This window comes from Canis lupus, chromosome 24 (genome assembly GCF_048164855.1).
Source record: "Canis lupus baileyi chromosome 24, mCanLup2.hap1, whole genome shotgun sequence".
NCBI classification, from domain to species: domain Eukaryota; kingdom Metazoa; phylum Chordata; class Mammalia; order Carnivora; family Canidae; genus Canis; species Canis lupus.
In genome coordinates this window covers 20,179,148-20,202,605 of record NC_132861.1, presented here as the reverse complement: position 1 = coordinate 20,202,605, position 23,458 = coordinate 20,179,148, and the positions used below count along the sequence as shown (strand labels likewise).

The 23,458-nt window shown below is 41.5% G+C and overlaps 1 protein-coding gene and 1 pseudogene across 3 annotated transcripts in view; both read left to right on the top strand.

Annotated features, from left to right (window-relative positions):
• Positions 1–248: 248 nt before the first annotated feature.
• Positions 249–23,458, top strand: part of PARP4 (poly(ADP-ribose) polymerase family member 4) — a 95,634-nt gene continuing 72,424 nt past the window's right edge. For 2 of the 3 annotated variants that reach the window (XM_072795850.1, XM_072795848.1), the window contains exons 1-10: positions 249–706; positions 6,864–6,996; positions 8,900–9,101; positions 10,476–10,542; positions 11,862–11,934; positions 13,310–13,423; positions 13,895–14,041; positions 14,783–14,920; positions 16,006–16,179; positions 19,818–19,978. In XM_072795850.1, the coding sequence (XP_072651951.1) occupies positions 6,865–6,996; positions 8,900–9,101; positions 10,476–10,542; positions 11,862–11,934; positions 13,310–13,423; positions 13,895–14,041; positions 14,783–14,920; positions 16,006–16,179; positions 19,818–19,978 (1,208 nt within the window). In that variant the 5' untranslated portion in view covers positions 249–706; position 6,864. The remainder of the gene's footprint in view (positions 707–6,863; positions 6,997–8,899; positions 9,102–10,475; positions 10,543–11,861; positions 11,935–13,309; positions 13,424–13,894; positions 14,042–14,782; positions 14,921–16,005; positions 16,180–19,817; positions 19,979–23,458) is intronic. The other variant, XM_072795849.1, reaches the window with a different exon arrangement.
• On the top strand, positions 20,760–22,108 carry LOC140615861 (E3 ubiquitin-protein ligase RNF10 pseudogene; annotated as a pseudogene).

Genomic DNA, 23,458 nt, shown 5'->3' with positions numbered 1-23,458 from the left:
GAACTTTCCGGGCGCCTGCGTGCCTCATGTCATGACCTCAGGGTCCTGGATTGAGCGTCCTCACCCCCGACCCCCGTGAGCTCCAGGCTCAGCAGTCGTCTGGAGGGTTCTCACCCTCTGCCCTCCCCCTTCGCCGGGACGCTGGGGCGCCGGGCGCTGGACTCTAGGCGCGGGGCGGGGCGGGGCGGGGCGGGGCGGGGCGGGGCGGGGCGGGGCGGGGCGGGGCGGGGCGGGGCGGGGCGGGGGCGCGGTCTGGGCCTGGGGCGGCAGTCACGGCGGGCTTCCCGCAGCGCTCTCGCTGGCTGGGCTGACCGGGTCAGCACCGGGAGCCCGGAGCCCGGAGCAGTCGGTACCCGGGAGCAGTCGGTGCCGGTGGCGGGGAGCCCGGAGCAGTCGGTACCCGGGAGCAGTCGGTGCCGGTGGCGGGGAGCCCGGAGCAGTCGGTACCCGGAAGCAGTGGGTGCCGGTGGCCGGGAGCCCCGAGCAGTCGGAGCCCGGAGCAGTCGGAGCCCGGAAGCAGTCGGTGCCGGTGGCGGGGAGCCCGGAGCAGTCGGTACCCGGAAGCAGTGGGTGCCGGTGGCCGGGAGCCCCGAGCAGTCGGAGCCCGGAGCAGTCGGAGCCCGGAAGCAGTCGGTGCCGGTGGCGGGGAGCCCGGAGCCCAGAGCAGTAGACGCGAGGACGGTCCGGAGCCGGGAGCCCCTGGCAGGTGAGGGGGCGCCGCTGGGAGGACGAGCACTCTCGGCGCAGCGGGTCCGGGCAGGCGGTCGTGGGAGGGGAGGGGCGGCCGCGCGGACTCCCTACCGGAGCGGCGGGGTCAGCTCCGCGGTGCGGTCCTCGTCGTCACCGCGCTGGTGGCCGTGGGACCGCTGCCCGTGCCCGGGGCGTTGTGCTCGGGTGCAGGTCGCCGGCCCTGGGGACAGGACCTGGGCGGGGCCGCCGAGGAGAGCCGGTGCTTAACGCTGGTCCCCGGACGCGGCCTGGGCTCGGGGAGAAGGAGCAGATTGCAATAGAACTCTGTTCTTCGCTCCAGAAGACAGCCTGTTTGATTCAAGTTAGCTATTCCTGAAGTTTGGTTTGGAAAATGAAACTTTTCCAAGAAATAACAGTATTTTTGGTGAATAATCAGGGAACGTAATCGGAACTCCTAATTAGAAACACCACGATAGAAACATTTACAGTGCATGTTGAGGACCAATGTTGAAACCTTGCAGATCCGCTAAATACTTCCTGCAGGGAATGCCCGGTGACTCAGCGGGAGGACTGAACTGCCTTAGAACAAGGCGCTGCTGAAGGTTCCGCCTTTTGGTTCTGGATTGCAAATTAACAATAAACAAAAAATATTTAAAGTGTAGTGTTAGGATAAAGAAGAAAGCCACTCTCCACTATGTGTATGTGTTGTGGATTTTTTTTTGTTACACTGGAGTTGATCATTTATTCAGTAAACATGTGTTAGATTCCGTCTGTGTGCTTAGAGCTGTAACATTCAGTGGCAGTAGAAGCAGTACCAAAGTAGGTGGTCTTTGCTTTTTAGGGGTTTATAAGTCCCAAGAGGGAGGTGCAGTATTGATGCCATTTGGGTCCAAATATGCAAATCATGGCAGAAATAGAAAGCTTTTCTATAATACTAGGCTTTAAGTGATGCATGAAAGAGTAAGCAAACATTTACTGAATGCCTGCTTGTACCAAAAGTGATCTAGATTCTAGAGATATATAGATAAGCAAGGCACAGCCCCCCACATAGGATTGACCCTCCTGGAGAAACAGGTAATGTTAAGAGTGGAGAACAGCCAGTGGTTACAGACAGGGGTGTGATGAAAGTTGCCAGGTTCTGGGACTGTTCCGAGGGCCAGAGCAGGGCCGAGAATCAGAGGGAAAAGGGTTCCAGGAGGACTTTCTGGATGGGGAGATCCTGAGGCTTTCAGAGAGGAGGAGATGTCAGTTGTGAAGACAGGAAACTGCAAGGGAGTAAGGCCCTTGCTCCCAACTACAGCAGTGGTTTCTGGATAGAGGAGCTAGAATTTGTGAGGAGGAGCTCAGGGAGCTTCGCAGGAGCTGGGGATGTGTGTTCTTGTCCGGTGTTCATAACAGCCTGATGGATGGAAGACACTCAAAAATCTTGCATGTGCACAACAAGCTCTGGTGACAACATGAATGAACACTGACTGTTTAGAAAAAGCTTGGAAAGGAGGGAGAGATGGTGGCACATGTCTGTCAAGAAAGCTGCTAGCCAAGAGGGGGGCCACACATTCAAGAGAGACTCCATATACCATCTGTAGGAAGACGGAAGTCAAGGCCTGACTTCAGATTTCACAGATTTTGGGAGTGTTAGTTTCACTACCTCCTTTGTGGCCTCAGCTGCTAAGAATGGGCCTGATATTTGTTTAAAATGTTTGTTTATACTTCGGTTTCACAACGATGCCACTGCACTGTACACTTAAATGGTTAAAATGGTAATTTTATGTTAGGTACATTTTACCACCTAATAAAGGCAAAAAAAAAAATCTATACCATTTGAATCAGTAATTCCACTTCTGGCCATCTATATTCTAAGGAAACAGTGATAGAGATTTGGCCAAAAATATATGTAGAAAACATTTTCCTCAAAGTATATTTATCAGATTGAACAGTTCTCAGTAACCAAATATCTGATGACTTGGGGAAGAGTTAGATTACACATAAGCACTACGAATATTTTTAAAGAATATTTAGTGATATTGGGCAAATTCTCATTAAAAGTTAGACAAAAGAAACTGGCTATAAAATTCAATAATATTCACACATAACTTATATTTCTATTAAAATAATTTATAAAATATATTGAAACAGGAAAGAATAATGTCAAAGATATTGAAAGAAATATCAAAATCAACAGTGGAGTTATTTCTCAATGGAAGGATCATAACTGCTTCTTAAAAACAACTTTATTGAGATATAATTTACATACCATTAAATTCACCCATTTTAGTTGTATGATTCAAGAGATTTTCACTGAATTTACCAAGTTGTACATCATCACCATACTCTAGTTTAAAACATTTCCAGTGTTGTAGGTGCTCTTTATTTTTCTTCATACTGGTTAACCTACTTTGGGGAAGAAGTTATTTTTAGAAAGACAAGGTCATGGTACTTTCCTAGGAAATTTAAGCAAAGCTGAAAAGTAATACAATTTAAGGTAAAACTGAAAAGCAATATAATATAACAAGAATAAAAATTATTTGAACTCTGACTCAGTATTGTTTAGGATGTCAGGGCTGTTTTATAAGACAATCATTGGAGGTGCAAAGATTTACATATGAGGGTATACACCATAGCTTTTCCCCCTTTTTTAAAAAAAGATTTATTTATTTATTTGGGGAGGGGGAGCACAGAGGGAGAGAAACAATCTCCAGCAGGCTCCCCACTGAGCTAATCTTGGAGACCAAGGTGATAACCAAAGCCAAAATCAAGAGATGGACACTTAATCAATTGAGCCACCCAGATGCCCCCATAGCTTTGTTTTTGCTACCAAAATTTAGAAATAACTTAATTGCCCAACAATAGAAATAATTCATTTATGATATGTATCTAAGATAACCTCTATTAAAGAATGTTTGATGATTTAGTGCTAAAGACAAAATGCTGACATAAAATGCAAGATAGGTATTGTGAATACGGTATGATTTCAGGTTTGATAATAATATAGTTTATTATAGTACATACACATAGAAAAAAAGCCTGGAAAAAAGGCAAAAGAAGTTGTCAATGTGGCCTCTAGCTTTTGAGATTATTTTGCTATTATTATGCAGTTGTGAATCTTCCAAATTTTCTAAGATAAGCATGAATAATTTTCCTATTAGAAAACATTTTTTTTAAAAAAGACCAGGTTAGGGCAGCCCCGGTGGCCCAGCGGTTGAGTGCCGCCTTCAGCCCAGGGCCTGATCCTAGAGACTCGGGATCAAGTCCCCCATCGGGCTCCTTACATGGAGCCTGCTTCTCCCTCTGCCTGTGTCTCTGCCTCTCTCTCTCTCTCTCTCTGTGACTCTCATGAATAAATAAATAAAATCTAAAAAAAAAAAAAAAAAAAAAAAGAACAGGACAGATCTGGAAAGGTGGATCTGAGCATCATGTCCACTTCAGTCTTCCTTGCCCAACATAGGCAGGGTACATTGTGTAGAGACTGTCCTGAACATTGTTAAAGATTCTTCAGAGTTTTAGTGTTTCATTTGTTTTTAACTGTCAGAGATTAAAAACAAGATAAATTAATCTAACTAACATAGTGTGATAACTTTCATGGTATTCAACATCATATTTCCCATTTATAAACCCTGATAAGTATGAATCCATTTAAATGTAAAAGACAACACATAGGAAATTAGTAAATATTAATGCCTATGGAAAGGCAGAGTTAGATCAAGGGACTTCAATTTAACTAGTCATCATAAGAAAAAAAACCAGAAACCCCTAATTTGTTCATTTGCTGGACAGATTCTTCTAGGTCCTGGGTAGGATATACAAGTGTGAGGTGGGGACAGGGAATAGGGCCCCAGGGAGAAGGAACAGCATGTGTGAAGGCTGTGAGGACCCACCTTGAAGTTTTCGCCAACCTGGAGAAAAAGCCAGTGTGTCCAGGGCAAAGTGAGAGAGAAGTGCAGGAGGTGGCTATGGAGAGAGGCCAGGCCTTGAACCATGGTAAGAAATTTGAATTTCATTTGAAATGTTATTTAAAAAAAAGTTTACCCAAGCTACAGTGTAAAGGAGATTAGAGGCAGAGAGGAGCAGAAGTGGGGGAGGGAGTCTGGTCTCCACTGATGGGGGCATGGGCCAGGGTGACAGAGGAGCCTGGGAAAGTAGATTGATTGCACCTATGCGCAGGGGTTGTGAGGAGATGCTGATGGCCAACCAGGGTAAGCAAGGGCTTGAGCAGCCAGCAGCACCCAGCAACCACTTGTCAAGAGGAGAACAGAGGGAGGCCTAGATTGGAGACTTGGCAAATCTGGGGTGCCTGAGGTATACACTTTGGGAAGGCAGTGGGCATTTTGTCCTAAGTTAGGAGTGGTCCTCACATAGAGGAGGCCTTCATTTAGGGTCACAAGGAATGGGCAGTGTTACTCTTGCAAGGAAACTGGAGCAGGGACCCCAGCCTGAGAGAAGCAGGCATTCCAGGGGCAAGTGGAACTGAAGGAGGAAGGCGGAACCCCTGGGCGCGGTTGGGAGGCTGGGCCCTGTAGGCACCTGCCAGCTGCCTGCCTTTCTGGCTCAGACCGGGAGCCGCTTTCTAGGACATATCAGCTGCTTTGGGGAAACCTGTCAGAGATTACTTCAATTTTAAGAATTTGACAAATAGCTACTGTGAATTAAATCCAGTAACTCACCATTTATTAGTTTATTGTTAAATACCTTTACATTTCTTTTTTTTTTTTTTTTAATTTATGATAGTCACAGAGAGAGAGAGAGAGGCGGAGACACAGGCAGAGGGAGAAGCAGGCTCCATGCACCAGGAGCCCGATGTGGGATTCGATCCCTGGTCTTCAGGATCGCACCCTGGGCCAAAGGCAGGCGCCAAACCGCTGTGCCACCCAGGGATCCCCCTTTACATTTCTTTTAATTCAAAATAGGCTTATTTTTCTTAGAAGCAATTATTTTCTATATGTGGGAAAGTATGACAGTAAAAGATATTAAATTAACATACAAATGTTTCTATTTAAACATAAATTGTATATTTTTATTACTGATTGATCAATTTTTTCTCCAGAATGGCTTAATAGAAACCCACATAACTCATGGATCTCTTTGATTTTATGGAATTATATATAAAAATTTGTGGGTTTTCTATCACATAATATATTTTTTAAGATTTATCTATTTATTCATGGGAGACACAGAGAGAGGCAGAGACCTAGGCAGAGAGAGAAGCAGGCTCCCTTTGGGGAGCCCAATGTGGGATTCAATCCCAGGACTCTGGGATCACAACCTGAGCCACCCAGGTGTCGCTCTATCACATAATATTAATTTTTAATTTAGAAATAAATGCTTCTATGTTCTTAAACCACATACCTGATCTGTAACTGAAATCTGTACATTTTCATTAAGATGTATAGTATGAGCCTGTACCAGTATATTCTGGGGTGCCATAGTATCAGCCATAAAGATTCTAAAACCAACATACTTATTGTAAGTTTGACCATTGTTCAATTTTTGTAGTTAAAAATTATTGTAGTATGTCTTTTTAAAATAATGCCCAGCTTCCCACAGTTTGCATGTAGAACAATTCTAAATTTACTGTCAGTAATATTCATTGAAAAGAGAATCCTGTGTTTTATTTTTTTCCATAGACTCACTAGAGCTTTATTATAATGTGGTCTACTTATTTATTATTTAAATTCAATTTCATTAACATCTACTGTATTATTAGTTTCTGGAGTATAATTTAGTAATTCATCAGTTACATCTAATGCTTATATCATGTCCCCTCCTTAATGTCCATCACCCTGTTACCCCATCCCCCTACCTACCACCTCTCCAGCAACCCTCAGTTTGTTCCCTGGGGTTGAGTCTCTTACGATTGAGGTGCCTCAATCAGTTAAGCACCCAATTCTTGGTTATGATTCAGTTCATGATCTCGGGGTCCTGGGATTGAGCCCTGCACCATTCTCTGTGCTTATTTAATTTTTCCTTTCCTTCCCCTGTGTTCATCTGTTTTGTTTCTTAAATTCCTCATTATAAATGAAATCATTTGGTATTTGTCTTTCTCTGAATGACTCTTAGCATAATACCCTCTAGTTCCATCCATATTGTTGCAAATGGAAAGATTTCATTCTTTTTGATGGCTGAGTAATATTTCATTGAGAACTCTTTAAAACTATGACTTGAAACTTTTTTTCCAGGATGACTGTGGGAATCTTTGCAAATTGTACCTTCTATTTGAAAGTCAAGGACTTACCTCGTCAACTGAAGAAAAAGCTACAAAATGACATTAAGGAGAATGGTGGAAGTTTTTCCTTTTTATTAAATCCTCAGGTATTTGCAAATTTCGTAAGAACTGTATGATAGATACTATACTAGGTCAGAGTACCTGGCTGCGTGGGAAGAGCATGAGACTCTTGATCTAAGTCTTGATATTCAAGCCCCACATTTGGCATAGAGCCTACTTAAAATAAATTTTTTTAAAAAAAAGAGGAGAACAAGTCATGGTTAGAAGAGTAAGCAGAAAAAATTGGCAGCAGAAGAAAGTCACTGAAGGCAGATTAAATTGTGATATTGCCAAAAGGGAAATTGGGCTGGAGAAGGGCAGAGGAGGAAAGACCATACGTCCCACCTTTTCTCCATTCCCTTGGGCTATAGGGAAATCCCACATACCTTGTGAATCTGAGGTTATTAGAGTACAGCTAAAGAGCAAAACAAATAATTTCAGATCAGCCAAATCTGTTCTCAAAGGAGAAGAGTTATGGTGTATAGCATTTGCAAAAAGCAGTCTATCTAATCACTCATCAGTATGTCAAACTCTGAGTGTCACCTGTACAATATGACTCAGCAGACAAAGAAAAACATGCATCATAAACTCATCTTGTACTGCTTGTACAGTTTGTATTGCTTGTTTTTATTTAAAGGCTGAAGGAAGCTACTTTCCTCTCTTGAAAGGAATTGTAGGCCTGACAATTTAAATATGGATTTTGACAGCTGGATGAAATCTTAAAAAATAAGTAAGGCTAACCTCCTCTTTTTTAACCACTTCATCATAAGAAGTAGAAATTAAAGTCTGAAGTCATTAGATTCTAGGTCTGCCAATGCAGGGCTTGCCCTGTCTGCTGCTCTTCCTTCTGTTGGTGAACCGATGGGGTGGGTCAGCACTGCCTCTTCCTGAACCACAGGCCGGGATCTTGCTGACCGTGAATCTGGTTTGTTCTGTGAAGTATGTTCAACTCCAGCTAGATGCTGGGTGCTCCCTGACATTTAGTAGTTTGCCTGTGATTATCAGAAATGGAATGTCCCTGTTTACCTCCAGTTCAGGCAGAACTATATATTACATCCCCTATATGGCCGTCCTAGTCCATCTCATCATTTCTGTGGATGGATAAATAATTCATGCCTGTTGTACCTTCTCAGTTTACCTTCTGGGTAAAGAATGCCAGCATGGTCTCTCTTTTTCAGAAATTCCCACATACTGTGAGTTCAACCTTTTTGAAAGTTATGTTGCCATTGTATATAAACTTCTGAAATGTGCATACCAGGTATTATAACAAAGGAGACAACTATATATGTATTGTTGAGGAGTGAACTGCAAGATGAATTGTTAAGTGGAAAGGCAGTTTCAGAACAGCATGTTTCATATACTGCCATTTGTGACTAAAAATAGGGCTATGTACTTATATGTTTGTTGCCTATGCATAGAATAGCTCTACAGGAATACTCCAGAAACAAGTTACAACAGATGCCTCTGGGGAAACGAACTGAGAACAATGGTAGGGAATAGGTTAATTTATTATTATTATTGTCTTACTTTTTATATATTCTACAATGTGCATATACTATTTATTCCAAAATAAATTAATAAAATTCAGCTTAACAAATTAAATAGTGATTACCTTTTGAATCTCTCACTCCACTCCTAGGAAAACAAACAAGTGTACAAATATGTGTGCATGAAGACATTCAGTACAGTGTCGTTTAGAGGAGTGAAAATTTGGAAATAACCTCTAGGGTTGGCTAATCAATTATAGTACATCCATATCCATACTCTTTAAAAACTTGATTTTTTAAACCTTAATGTAACTAAAAATTATATCATTTATAAGAGTTCTAGAAATCTGAGAAATATTACTACAAATTATCTTCAAGACTTTTAAGAGTGAAAATTGCAGATGTAAGTAATTTATTTAGATTTTTTTACAAGTACATAATGAATTGATTCTTTTTTTCTAAGTGCACACATACAATCTTAGACAATGCTGCTGTTCTGACCCAGTATCAACTGAAGTGTATCCAAAAGAACCAGATCCATATTATAAACCCAGATTTTATATGGGACTCTATCAAAGAAAAGAGACTCTTGGACATAATGAATTATGATCCTAATAAGGCAGTGGACATCATACCACCTCCTTGTCAAAAGGCATGCAGTTCTGGTAAGTATTTTATATTAAGCACGTAATATATTACAGGTACAATAGTAAATGTTTCAATTTATCAAAGACAATATAGTCAAAGGGTTGTCCAGACATATGACAAAATTCCTTATCTCAAAAAATAGCCAAATAGTGAAGGACAAAAGGCTAGTTTAGCAATAGGAATAGATTTCTCAGTATCCAATCTAGTGTGACCAGATTCAAAAAGACTATACAAAAACACTGATAATCTCTGAAAACTTGATGTGTAAATTTTTATTTGGGAGGGAGAAGGAACTTTTTTAAAAAAATTATCACCACAACTTAATGACTGGAAATTTTATGACTAGCATTTTGCTAAAAAAGTTCTTTCCAATAGATATCTCTCCATAAGCATATATCTCCTTTATAAACCCAGATTTTTATTTTGCAATCTGGCCAAGAAGCAAGCCTTTGGACATAGGGAAATGCCCTCCTCATGAGACCTATCAAAAGTCAAGCAGTTCTGGTAAATAATACTTTATAGTAAGCACATGATATATGTTAGATATCACATTGTACATATAAATTGTATTATTTATAGGAGTTTCAGAAATCTAAATGTTTTACTGTGATGCAGCATCATTAGACAAATGATTGTCCAAAAAGCTATCCTCAGACTTTATTACTCACAGAAAATGGTAGCTAAGACAAAATAGGCAGGATAGTGAACTCCTTTTACAGTGTTGTAAAAACATTGAAAATGTTTTTCAACATCCATGATGATACAATCAGATTCAGAATTACTATAAATACATTGACATTCTTTGAAATCTTGACAGCATTATTAAAACTGGAAAGAAATCCTTGTATAAAAGGAGTTATTCCTATATATCAGAATGCTATAGACAGTGTTAGGATTCCTTTATAAGAAAACTATGAAGCAGAAATTGCTTAGCTTCACAAAGGAACCTGTGAATTTCCCTCTTCTAATCTAGAACATCCTCACTTCCTTCTTTGTCACGTGGCACTGGTAAGCTCATTCGGACCCTGTAGCATACTAGAAATGTATTTCATAGCTATGCTCACCATGATCTTCAGAAGAAAAAAAGATACCATTTGGAATTGTATATCTATCAATGAGTTTCAAATAAATAAAGATTACATTAGAATTCTCCTTACATGCCTATTAAAATAGAATTATACTATAGTCTTTTATTTTTGATCTACCTTCTTCTTGTCCCACCGTACCATCCTTAGATCACCAATTATTATAGCTAATTTAAGGACATCTTAAAAAAAAGAATAGCATGGTAAATATGACGTGTATTCAAGGATCTTAACAATTCCAGGATTTATTGTTAATAATTTTAATAAATCTTTGAATAGTAAACAAGCATTTTCTTTTTATTCTAGAAGTGACAACAGATGATCCATCCCTGGACAACTCCATGGAGAAGGAAAACATTGTGGAATTCACAGAGTAATCTACTTCTGATCATTAAGACTCAGTTTGCAAAATGTTTTGTAAACCTCAAGCATGGTGTTGGGTTTTTTTTTTAAGATTTATTCATGTATGTATGTATGTATGTGTGTATGTATTTATTTATTTGAGAGAGAGAGAGAGCGCAAGCAGGGTGAGGGGCAGAGGGAGAGGAAGAAGGAGAGTGGACTCCCCAATAAGTGGGGAGCCTGATGTGGGGCTTGATCCCACGACTCTGAGATCATGACCTGAGCTGACACTCAAACACAGTTTTATTTTTTAAAAAATATTTTATTTATGCATGAGAGACACAAAGAGAGAGTCAGAGACATAGGCAGAGGGACAGGCAGGCTCCCTATGGGGAGCCTAATGCAGGACTTGATCCCAGGACCCCGGGATTACACCCTGAGCCAAAGGCAGATGCTCAACCACTGAGCCACTCAGGTGCTCCTAAACACAGTTTTAAAATGCTATTAGACATCATGTTTTTTGTAGTATTTTCATCTATCTTGCTTCTCTAATTTTTGACTTTTATTTATTCAAGACTTTACTTCCACTAGCATAGTGATAATGATTTCCAGCTTAGTATTATATAAGACTGGACATAGTTGTTAGATTGATTTTTAAAAAGAAAAGGAACTGAGATGTAGGCAGTCTGCTTACCCGGCTGCCTTACTGAGAAGACTTTTGAGTAAAGACAGTTCCTTACTCTTTACCTAATATGTCAAAAAATGGAAAGAGTGACAGCCTTCTGCAAATGGAGGATGTGAGGCTACAGTTTTATATGGCTTCGTAAAGCATACCTAAAACTGTAGTGTGAATTAAGCATCACGTTTACTTTATTTGTTATTACTAGTGTTAAAAGAGAGAACAAATACCAAATATAAAAGTATGGATTATGAGAAATCTGACACCTTTATTTTAATGGGAGAGGTGGTTAACTGGAGTCCAGAGAGTCTCTGATATGAGCCTGTCTGAGTGACACGGCTCCTAAGGGTCAGAACCCAAGAAAGTGCAGGTCACCTGCCTCTGCTAGGATTGGCGCTCTCTCCAGTGCACTGACCCCCATTTCTGCTCCATGCCACCCCACCTTCCAATGCAGACATTCAGTATTTGGCATCAGAGCTCTAGAGCTATACAGAGGAGGAATCCAGCTCATTCCACAAGACTTTTTAACCATTTTCAGAATATCTAAGGAGCCATTAGGGACTTAAAATATATTTTGTATGGAATTAGGAGACATACAAAAAAAATTTGTGGAAGTTCTGTTTAGTCTAAAAGTCCATTTTGATGTTAAAATTTTATTATACAAATTTCAGGTTTTACAAGAATGTTGAAATTCCTCATTTTCCACAAGACTTTGAAGTTGCAAAATATAACACCTTGGAAAAAGTAAGAGTCTGGTTTGTATTTGAAAAAAAAAAACCTGAATGTCTCCTGATTACTTTTCCTGTTTGATAATTTTCTCATTGTTTTGGAAAATTGTGTGTATCCTAAATAAGTATTTCTTAATATATGAGTTGATTTTTAATAATCAAGAAAATTTTATGTTTGACTTTTTAGTTGTTTTAATTAAAGTAATACATGCTCATAATAAAAATATAAACAGTACAAAATATTAACATGACTTTAAAAGTAAAGGATCTCCTCTCCTGTTTATTACTGGTTCATATATTTTTTTGGAGTAGACTTGACACTAAGTATTTATATCATGTTGAATTTCCATTACTATTCATTAAAAAGAAAAGGAGAAAATTCTTTCTCTAATATATAAGTGAAAGCCCTAGCATTTGAAATGATGCCCCATTTACATATTTTAGATATTTTAATAAAATGTAACTTGAGAATAAATTCCCTCTATGATGAAGAAAATATAAAAAGTGGTACAGTTTAAATGTATACAGATTTATCTATAGTAAAAGTAAGTACCAGTAGGAAATATACCAAAACATTAATAGGAATTGTATATCTGTAGTATGATGTTAGGTAATTTTTGTTTTTCCTTTATACTTTCTTTTTTTTTTAAACATTTTTTTTAATTTATTTATTCAGAGAGAGAGAGAGACTGAGACGCAGAGACACAGGCAGAGGGAGAAGCGGGCTCCATGCAGGGAGCCCTACGTGGGACTTGATCCTGGGTCTCCTCCAGGATCAGACCCCGGGCTGCAGGTGGCGCTAAACCGCTGCGCCACCGGGGGTGCCCCCTTTATACTTTCTTTTTTTTGGGGGGGGGATGCAGCAAAAGCAGTCCTTTTTTAAATTTATTTATTTATGATAGTCACAGAGAGAGAGAGAGGCAGAGACACAGGCAGAGGGAGAAGCAGGCTCCATGCACCAGGAGCCCGGTGTGGGATTCGATCCCGGGTCTCCAGGATCGCGCCCTGGGCCAAAGGCAGGCGCCAAACCGCTGCGCCACTCAGGGATCCCCCCTTTATACTTTGTGTATTTTCTAAATTATATCTCCAAATCAACTGGTACTAGTTTTGTTTTTTTTTTAAGATTTTATTATTTGTCAGAGAGTGAGAGAGCACAAGCAGGGGGAGGGGCAGAAGGAGAGGGAGAAGTAGGCTCCCTGCAGAGGGGATCCTAATGTGGGAGCTCAATCCCAGGACCCTGAGACCATGACCTGAGCTGAAGGCAGATGCTTAACCTACTGAGCCAGCCAAGTGCCCCTTGTATTAGTTTTTATAATCAACATTTTTAAATGGTGTATGTGTCGTTTGTTATTTAACGAATGCAGCTTCTGAAGGAATAGCCTATTTTCCAGATTGGGGCCAAGGGAGGTAAGGAGGTGGCCGTGGTAGAACTGCAGAGCTGCCAGGACCCTGAAGACCCTGCCTTTCTCATATCCACACACTTCCTCCTGGCCAATGGCCACAAGGTAATGATCTTTTTTTTTTTTTTTTTTTAAAGAACCCTCTTGCACTGTTGGTGGGAAGACCTCATTTCTGAGGTTTTTTCTTTTTTTCCCTTCCCCTGATTAATTTTTTTCATTTCCAAAAAGTTTGAAAGCCAGACTTCAAAGCCAGACAAATATGTAAAGTAAGAGTGAGTATGCAGTCTCTGAACCTGTTTGAGTGACTTCAGTGAATCAAATGCATCTCTTCTGCCTGTTGTACTTGCTCAGGCTTTTCTCCTCTTACTTTCAGGTATTAGGCTGTTTAGTGAAGAATTGAAGATTTAAGTCATTCTTTGAAAAAACTAGTTACTAAACTCTTGCTGGCAGAGATCCAATGCTTTATTGACATTCTGTTTCCCCACGGTGTGTAAGGAGGTGATCAGTAAGGATCCACCGGTTAATAAGTTATTGTACCTCGCATCCTAACATTTTGCTCCACACTATAATTCACAGACTAGAAAGTTTTCTGTGCAGAAAACCTCTGCAGACGCAAGTGAATACTATGAAAATTACATTGAAGAGCTGAAGAAACAAGGATTTCTGTTAAGGGAACATTTTACACCTGAAGCAACCCAATTAGCATCCGAAAAACTTCAGGCAGTAAGATTTATTTTTATGTGCTATTTTGTGTGATTGATTGAATATCTTTAATAGAAATGTTTTCTTTTGACAAATAAAAACCTGACGGGAGAAAGTGGGAGTTAAGAACAAGAAAGGTGGGCAGCCCTGGTGGTGCAGCGGTTTAGCGCTGCCTGCAGCCCAGGGTGTGATTCTGGAGACCCTGGATCGAGTCCCACGTCAGGCTCTCTCTGCATGATGCCTGCTTCTCCCTCTGCCTATGTCTCTGCCTCTCTCTCTCTCTCTGCGTCTCTATGAATAAATAAATAATATATTTTTAAAAAAAGAACAAGAAAGGTAAACTCACAGACAAGGAAGCATGGTGGGGAGTGAGTTCAAGGATGAGCCACAGACCTGGTTGTTTCAGCAACATACCTCCAAGGCTTTCAGATTTCCTTGTAACCTAGGTGTGGAATAGGCATCCTTAATCCTTAATGCCACTTAACCTTTGATGCCACTAGCAGGCCTAAAGCTTACAAAGCAAAGGAAGGGTCAAAAGGAAACATGAAGTGGGAATAAAAGGAAGAGGGGGAAATAGGGAGCGTGTAGGCAGGAAGCAGAGGTGCAGACAGATACCAATCCCTTGGCTGCCTGTGACTCTCTCTGTGACTGCAGTTAATTATTTCTTCTCTTGTCTCTGTTCCTCTTGGTTTTAAATCAACCCACTTATGAGACTTTTTGTTGCTGGGGTTTTTTGTTTGTTTGTTTGTTTGTTTTTTGCAGTTGCTTTTGGAGGAGGTAATAAATGCAAGCGCTCTGAGCAAAGAAGTGAGCGATTTGGTGGAGATGGTTTGGGCAGAAGCTCTGGGCTGCCTGGGGCGTCTGCTTCTCAAGCCTGTGAACAGGATTAGCCTCAATGACGTGAGTCACAATGTCCCTGCAGCAGCACCCGCCTTGTGTCCAGCTGCTGTCTGGCTCAGCTGCTGACATGGTACCACATGCGTTGGGGCACCAGTCCAGCCTCTCCTGGGTGCATTCCTGATGGGCTTTTTCTTACCTTGGGAAAAGGGAACACTGAGAGCCCTGAGGGGAAAACAGGCTTCCAGGACAGCTAGATGTTCTTACATATAAAGCGTCAGACCCAAGAGCAGCTCCCAGCGCAGTGTCTGGTGCTGGCTCCTTAGGGGGCCTGCCCCTTAGGTCCCCAGATGTGCAACAGGCCTGAGGGACAAGGTTGCTCTTGGTCCTCATGATCAGATGCTCAGACCCAAGTCTGAGCCACTGCCTTACAGTCTCCTAACATGTGACCATTTAGGGGAAGGCTGGGATACTTCCAGCCCTCCAGAAAATACTCTTCTTCACTTTGTATGATCGAAAGAGCAAACGAAGGAAAATATTCCCAATGGTACAACTTGTGCAACTGCATTGTTATGGTAAAATAATACAGTGTTCTGTGGAACTAAACTAGTTTATTTCAGGGAGAAAAAGGTTTTCTGGGGCAAAGCCCAAACAGTACTTGTGTAAGTAGAAACATGTTCTGCTGGATTTTGTTCCCAGTTCAATTCTGACATTTTTCTGAATTTCTTGTGTGAACAGCAAGTCTCCTCTGGTTCCATTAGTATTCTGCTCTCTGCAGATATAGACAGAAATATAGATACCATTGTAGACATAGATATAGATGTACATGTAGGTATAGATCTAGATATACAGTCACAGGTATTGAAGGCTCTGGTTTTTCCCTCTAGTTAAGCTGAGCCCAGTTTTGGAAGGCTTCTCGTGGCATCATCATCACAACCAAGACACATCTCCTGAAAGTATGGCATCTGTCTTATGGCTGGTGTCAGTAGAAAACTAACTAATAGTTGTGACATATCTTAAAACGGTTTTAGATATTTTTATGCATATGTTCCTTCACTCTCTCCCTGATTGTCAAGATTTGATTTGATTTGATTTTTTTGAAGATTTATTTATTTATTTAATAAGCGTATATTGTCCTCCATTTAAAGGTGAGCAAGGCAGAGGGAGTTCTACTTCTAGTAAAGGCAGCATTGAAAAATGGAGAAACAGAAGAACAATTGCAAAAAATGATGACTGAGTTCTACAGATTAATACCTCACAAAGGCACAACAACTGAGGAAGTAGACCTGAGACTGTTAGCTAAGAAAGAGGACCTCTGCCAGGTAAATCTCTGAAAAAAGAATTCAATTTATAATAAATTGTGGAAGGGTCTTTCCAAATGTGATTAATAAGGTATCACTGAATCCGAAAGTTGGCTCAAAAAATAAACGTTGAACCATTTTAGAATGCTTTGGGTCCTCATGGAAGTTATCTGAACCATGTTTCCAAACATGAATGTGTTGGAATAATAGTACAATGGCAGATATGTTTAGAATTGCTACGCTGTGAAATAATTTTCTACATTAGAATGATGCCCACAGGCCAGGTCTGAGGACCCAGAGCGGGTCGTGCAGGACCAGCAGAGAGAGTCCCTGGCTGCTCACAGGATAGAGATCAAATATAAGCCAGCATGAGGTGAAAGCAGAGTTTTTTGTAGGTATATAGAGACTGCAGGTACAGACTGTGTCTGGGAGACTCAGCAAGGAAAGGAGGGAGTCTTATCTTTGCTTGGGGTCTGGGGATTTTATTGAGCATCATGGTCTGGCATCTGTGTCCTCTCAGGCCCCCAGGAACTGGTAGGAACAAAGACAAGGGCCCAGGTGTTATTTCTCAGAGCCAGGGGGTCTTATGGAGATGTCTAACTCTGGTGGTCTGGACAGTCATACGATAGCTTCATCAGGCCCTTCTCGCCTGGCCCTTTGTTAGATGTTATCTCTTCTTGAGAAATCATTAACTTCTTGTCCCCTCAAAGGAGAACACACACTGATTACATCACAGGCACATGTAAAGTGCAGGTCCTGGCAAGAATAGAAGCAGGAGAAGGAACAAAAGCAGATTTTTATGGAGTCCTTTAGATTCCTTATCTCAAGGAGATGAATTAGGATTCTTTTTACAAAAGAAACAGAAAGCTCTAATTGACTTGAACCATGAGGACACCTGTCACCCTGTATAACAAAAAGCCAGCTGTGAGTGGCTGCTCCTCCAGTCACTCAGAGGTAGAATTATCACAGCCTCTTTCCATCTCTGTGTTTCCTGTAAGCTGAGCTTCCCTTTCAGCCTGGCTCACCTTATGTGACCTTATAGCTGTGGTTGTTCATAGCATCCCAAATGGAGTATTTCTTTTCTTGTCTCTCAGAACAATCTCCCCCCATCCTGCAGACTCTTTGGTCAGTTCTTTGCTCAAAACTGAGTCATATGCACATTCTAAGCCAGTCACTGGCAAGGAGAGTGGAATTACTGACTCCTCAGAAATGAGCCCACTCCCTTGAACTGTAGGGGAAGGAGCAAGGCTCAGTTAGCAAAGAGGAAGGCAGCCACAGTGTCCCCCTCACCTTGGATGAGATCAAGTCACTCCCTGTTCTGAGCTGCCTCATCTGTGCATGAAGGAATTGGGACAAGACCATAAATCTATGACGTAGACTTCAGAAGAGTTTGTGGATATGAAACTTTATATGTTTACGGGAAATTATAGCTTTCAACAGATTCCTGGAGTAGTCTGTAATCCAAAATAAGTGACAGATCAACAAATGAGATGAACCAGTAAATGAGATGATAAAGGAGCCTTCCAAATTTAAAGTTTCATGATTTGCCTACCACCTTTAAGAACTTTAAGAACCTCAGTTTCTGGTTCTGCTACTGAAAAGGTATATATGGTGTCCATCCAAATGCTTTTTCTTTTTTTTTTTTTTAAGATTATATTTATTTATTCATGAGAGACACAGAGAGAGGGAGAAGCAGGCTCCGTGCAGGGAGCCCAACGTGGGACTCAATCCCGGGACTCCAGGATCACGCCCTGGGCCGAAGGCGGCGCTAAACCGCTGAGCCACCTAGGCTGCCCCATAGTATACCTTTTAAATATAATTTTGACTTTGAAATAATGCACATGTGTTACCTATCAAAAATATAAAAGTTAGGGATGCCTGGGTGGCTCAGGATGTCGGGCTCCCTGCATGGAGCCTGCTTCTCCCTCTGCCTGTGTCTCTGCCTCTCTCTGTCTCTCTCTGTGTCTCTCATGAATAAGTGAATAAAATCTTTAAAAAAAAAAAAAGTATACTCTGAGCAATCTCTATTCTAACATGTCCCCTCCTCCCACTCCAACTCCCCAGCTCGAGAGAGAACCATTTTTATTAGTGTCTTGTCTTTGTATTTTCTTTATGCAAATAACTATAAATATGCACGTGTATACTTATTCCTCCCTACTTTTTTTACATAAGAAGTTATGTACCATGTTTTCTGTTCTGCACCCATTTTCCCCTCTTAACATATCCAGCATGTAAGAGAGCATCTTCATTCACCACCTTGTGTGGGCATCCCCTATTGCCAGACATTAGGATTGTTTCCAGACTTTTCTACTACACACAAAGCCAAAATGAATATGCTTGTAATTTGTCATTTCATACCTACACAAGAGTGTCTCTGAGATCCCAGGAGTAGAAGCACTGGCTTATGGGATTAATGCATCTGTATTGTGATAGATTTCATCTTATTCCCTCATAAAAGTTCTACTCGTTGCCCTCCCACTATCAGTGAATGAGAGTTTCTATTTCCTATAGTTTTACCAAAAGTGTATCTGTCAAACATTCAGATTTTTACCAATTTTATGGATGAGAAATGACTTCTCAGTTACAGGATTTATGTTTAGTTTATGTGTCTTTTTCTGTGAACTGTCTACTCATGTCCTTTGACCCTTTTTCTTCTGGATCTTGCCATTTTTCTTCATGACTTTTAGGACCTATTAATAAGTTAGGGAGCGTAGTCTGGGAAAGGAGTTGCAAATATTTTCTATAGTTTGTTTTGTTTTACTTTGCTTATGGTGAATTTTGGGTGGTGGTTGAGTTTTTTACTTTTATATAGAAAATGCATCAACCTTTTCTTTTATGGCTGGTGTGTTTGAATTATAAAGATGTGTGGCAGCAGAATGAATAGGGCTCCCCTGTCATGTCTCTTTCATCTCAAAGATGGTAAAACCAATACATCCCCATAATAAATGTAATTCAGATGAGCTGGGAGCTGTGTTCCATCCTCCAAGCCCCATGACCTGTGGAGTATACTAAATATAATTAGGTTCCTTCAGGGAAGACAACCATGTCTTATTCATTTTTCTATCTCTCAAACCTGATACAATGCCTGGCATACAGAACATGCTTAATGAGATTTTGGTAACAGAATTGGACTTGAATTTTGATGATCTGAGCTCCTACTTAGTCAGTCACCCCCTCTTTGCTGTGGAATCTTGAGCACTTAATTCAGCTTCTTAGAGTCTCACTTTCCCCATCTATACGATGAGGAAAATAACACCTGAGCTGTAGTGTGGATTAGAGAAATGCTATACCCGAAAACACTTTATCAACAATGATATGCTATCCTGATGGACACTATTATTCTTATTGTATAGTATGCTGTCACTGAGGGTGCAATATATATAAAGGTATTACCTTTAATATGTAACTCACATAAATATTGATCAAAAGCTTTGGGAGAGGGGCCACTGGCTGGCTCAGTCAGTGGAGCATGCAACTCTTGATCTCAGGGTCGTGAGTTCAAGCCCCACATTGGGTATAGAGATTACTTAAAAATAAAACCTTAAAAAAAACTTTGGGGACAAAAACCTTATTTTTCCAATCTTTTTTGATAAAGTGTAATGTGCTATAAATATTTTGAATGTAGTGATTCTGACATCTTTTATTATTTCCATCTACAGCTAATAAGAGACATGGTTAATGTCTGTGAAACTAATTTGTTCAAACCCAGTCCTCCATCTCTTGCCAAATACCGAGCTCTGAGATGCAAAATTGAGCATGTTGAGCAGAACACTGAAGAATTTTTGAGAGTTAGAAAAGAGGTTTTACAGAATAATCACAGGTATGCATAAAGGAAATGTCTTAGGATCTGTTATTATGTTATACTATTCAGATCCTGTTCAAGAGCTACTCTCCTTAATTACCTGTTTAATCCTCTAGTAACAAGGTAACTATGTTGTGATGACAAATTACTTTCTTCAGTGCTTATAATGGGGCTTGGAGGGCACCCGGGTAGCTCAGTTGGTTAAGTGTCTGATTCTTGATTTCAGCTCAGTTCTTGATCTCAGGGTCACGAGTTCAAGCCATGCATTGGGCTCCTTGCTGGGCATAGAGCCTACATAAAATATGTGTGTGTAAATGTTCATAAGGACCAACTTTATTGAAAGTGGACACACAGAGAGAATGCAGCATAAAAAAGTGTTTCCAGGATCAAACCCTGGGTGATGCTTTTACTATAAAGAAAAGAACCTGCCAGTAGAGTAGCTACTTATTTTTGCTGAGGGTTCTCTGCTTTTCTGCGTGCTCCACGATCTTCTCTTTCACGTAAAGACCCTTCCGCTTGCGCACTGCGTTCATGTACTTCCCGGCCTGGTTCTCAGAATCAGCCTTTTCCCCAAAGTGCAAGTATTCCTTCTCAGTGGTCAGCACCCAGAAGGGGTCGCTGGGAATGATCTCCCAATGGCTGAACACCAGCTGCCGGCTGGCCACACCATTCATCTGCTTCCTTATCCCATCCGCAAAGCCGAAGCTCTCAACAACGGGCAGCACAGTGATGAACATGTTGTTGATGAACATGTCTGTCCCTTCTTTCATTTCTTCTTGAAGCACTCGACCTTCTCTCTTTCCCTCTGGTAGAGGAAGAGGAAGCAGTGTCTGAACCAGAGCCTGAGGCTTGTAATGACGCAGAGTTAGCAGATGACAGTCTTGGAAAGGGGACCATTTGTACTGAGTCCAGCCAGCAGGAACCCATCAGCAAGCCAGGCTTCACACATCTGAGCAGCTCTCCTTGTTACTACTTTTACCAAGCGGAGGACGGGCAGCACATGTTCCTGGACCCTGTGAATGTGAGCTGCCTTGTGAGGGAATACGGCAGCCTGGAGCAGAGCCCAGAGAAGATCTTGGCAGTAGTGGTGGAGATCTCTGACTACTCCATATCCTAGGATGTTTGACAGCACCATAGATACCTCTCTCATCTGCCACTTACCTGTGAGTTCAGCATCTGTGAACTAGATCTGCAGCCTCCTGTGGTCTCTAAGGAAACCCTAGAGATATTCTCAGATGACACTGAAAAGAGGAAGCGGCAGCGCCAGAGGAAGGCTTGGGAGAAATGCCGCAGGAACGCAGGATTGAGATGGAGGAGAACAAGAAACAGGGCAAGTACCCAGAAGTCCACATTCTCCTAGAGAATCTACAGCAGTTTCCTGCCTTCAATTCCTATACCTGCACCTTTGATTCTGCTTTGGGGCCCACCAGCACTGAGGGCCATGGTGCCCTCTCCCTGTCTCAGCAGAAGTCCAGGTTCCCAAGCAGACTTTATGCTGACCTCTCTGTCACCCACTGCCAGTCAGGGCAGTCCTTCATTCTGCGTTAGGAGTCTGGAAGAAGACTCTCCCTTCCCTTCCTTTGCTCAGATGCTGAGAGTTGGAAAAGCAAAAGCAGATGTGTGGCCCAAAACTGCTTCAAAAAAAAGATGAAGACAGCTTAGTTTCTCCTGCTCCTGTGGACAGCGATGGGGAAGTGATAACTCAGACCGTGTTCCTGTGCCCAGTTTCCAAAATTCCTTCAGCCAAGCTATTGAAGCAGCCTTCATGAAACTGGACACACCAGCTACTTCAGATCCCCTCTCTGAAGAGAAAGGAGGAAAGAAAAGGAAAAAACAGAAACAAAAGCTCCTGTTCAGCACGTCAGTCATCCACACCAAGAGACACTACTGGTCCCGGCTACCTTCTCCATCTGGTTTTCTTGTTTCTGTGCTTTTGTTTTGCTGCTGTAATTTTTATCTGAGTTTATTTAATATATGAGTTTGAACAGATTAGCTCTGGGGGGAGGGGGTTTCCACAGCGTGAGGGGGAACGAAGAAAAATTTAAATACAGTTTATTTTCCAGCTTCCCGTCTTTACACCAAAATAAAGTATTGACACTCACAAGAAAAAAAAATAATATTACATATATTATATATAAATTTTTTTTTAATTTTTATTTATTTATGATAGTCACAGAGAGAGAGAGAGGCGCAGAGACACAGGCAGAGGGAGAAGCAGGCTCCATGCACCGGGAGCCCGATGTGGGATTCGATCCCGGGTCTCCAGGATCGCGCCCTGGGCCAAAGGCAGGCGCCAAACCGCTGCGCCACCCAGGGATCCCTACATATATTATATATAATATAAATGTATATAATGTATAAATGTAGATAATTGTATATAATGGAGCTTGGGACAGTATTCTATGCTTGAAAACACTCCCTACTAGTCCACTCTAATTTCAAGTTTACCTAATTTTGCTGAGAATTAAGTTTTAAAATTTTAGATCATGGGCAGCCCTGGTGGCTCAGCAGTTTAGCACCACCTTCAGCCTAAGGCATGATCCTGGAAACCTGGGATCAAGTCCCGCGTCAGGCTCCATGCATGGAGCCTGCTTCTCCCTCTGCCTGTCTCTGCCTCTCTCTCCTCTCTGTGTCACTCATGAATAAATAAAAAAAATAAAATCTTTAAAAAAAAATTTTTAGATCACATGGTATTTTTTGTTTTGAAGGGTATTATAGGAAAATCCATTTAAATTAAGATTTTAAGATGCAGAACCATGTGTGTGGCAGCTTCTAAAACAGCCCCCCCATGGCATGAAAATAGTTGAAAGTCTGGAAAATACGTTAAGAGATATGACACTCCTAAATGTCAGTCACATCCATCTCCCCGTTGACCGAAAGAGTCCCTGTGTCTTGTGCTCATGTGTATTCTGCAAGCCAGGGCAGCAGCTGTAACAGCAGCCGTGTGTGGATCAGCTGCTCAGACAAGCCACCACTGGGCATTAGTTGGTTCCTCTGAGAGTGCGGACCCAGCTTCAAATTTCAGAAACCAATTTGATGGGTTTATTCTCAGGGGTGGAACTGACTTCCATTGGTTTGGCCATTCATTCCACTAATGTAACCTCTCAGCACTCCCCTGCCTGAAGTCTTTCTTCTGGACTTTTTAGCATCTCAGCTATCATTAGGTATAAAGGGTCAGGTTAGCTTTAATTAGCCTCATACCCTGCTTAGAGCCAAAGGTGGTAAACTGCACCCTCTGCCCCCAGTACCAATGCAGGGGCCAGTTGTTATATTTTTAGGGATTTTGTGAACTGTATACCATTAGTAACTGGAAAGTGGCTATGATGGCAATGTTAATACCATGAAAATCAACAAATGGTGCAAATCAGAGTTTGGGGTAGGTTTTGCTATTTTTTTGAGAACTGGTGTTCCGGCACCTTGGTAGAACCAGACCCACCCACACCTCCCTTTATGGACTAATTCAGACCTATCTAAAATTGAGTTCTACCTTCCTGGTTA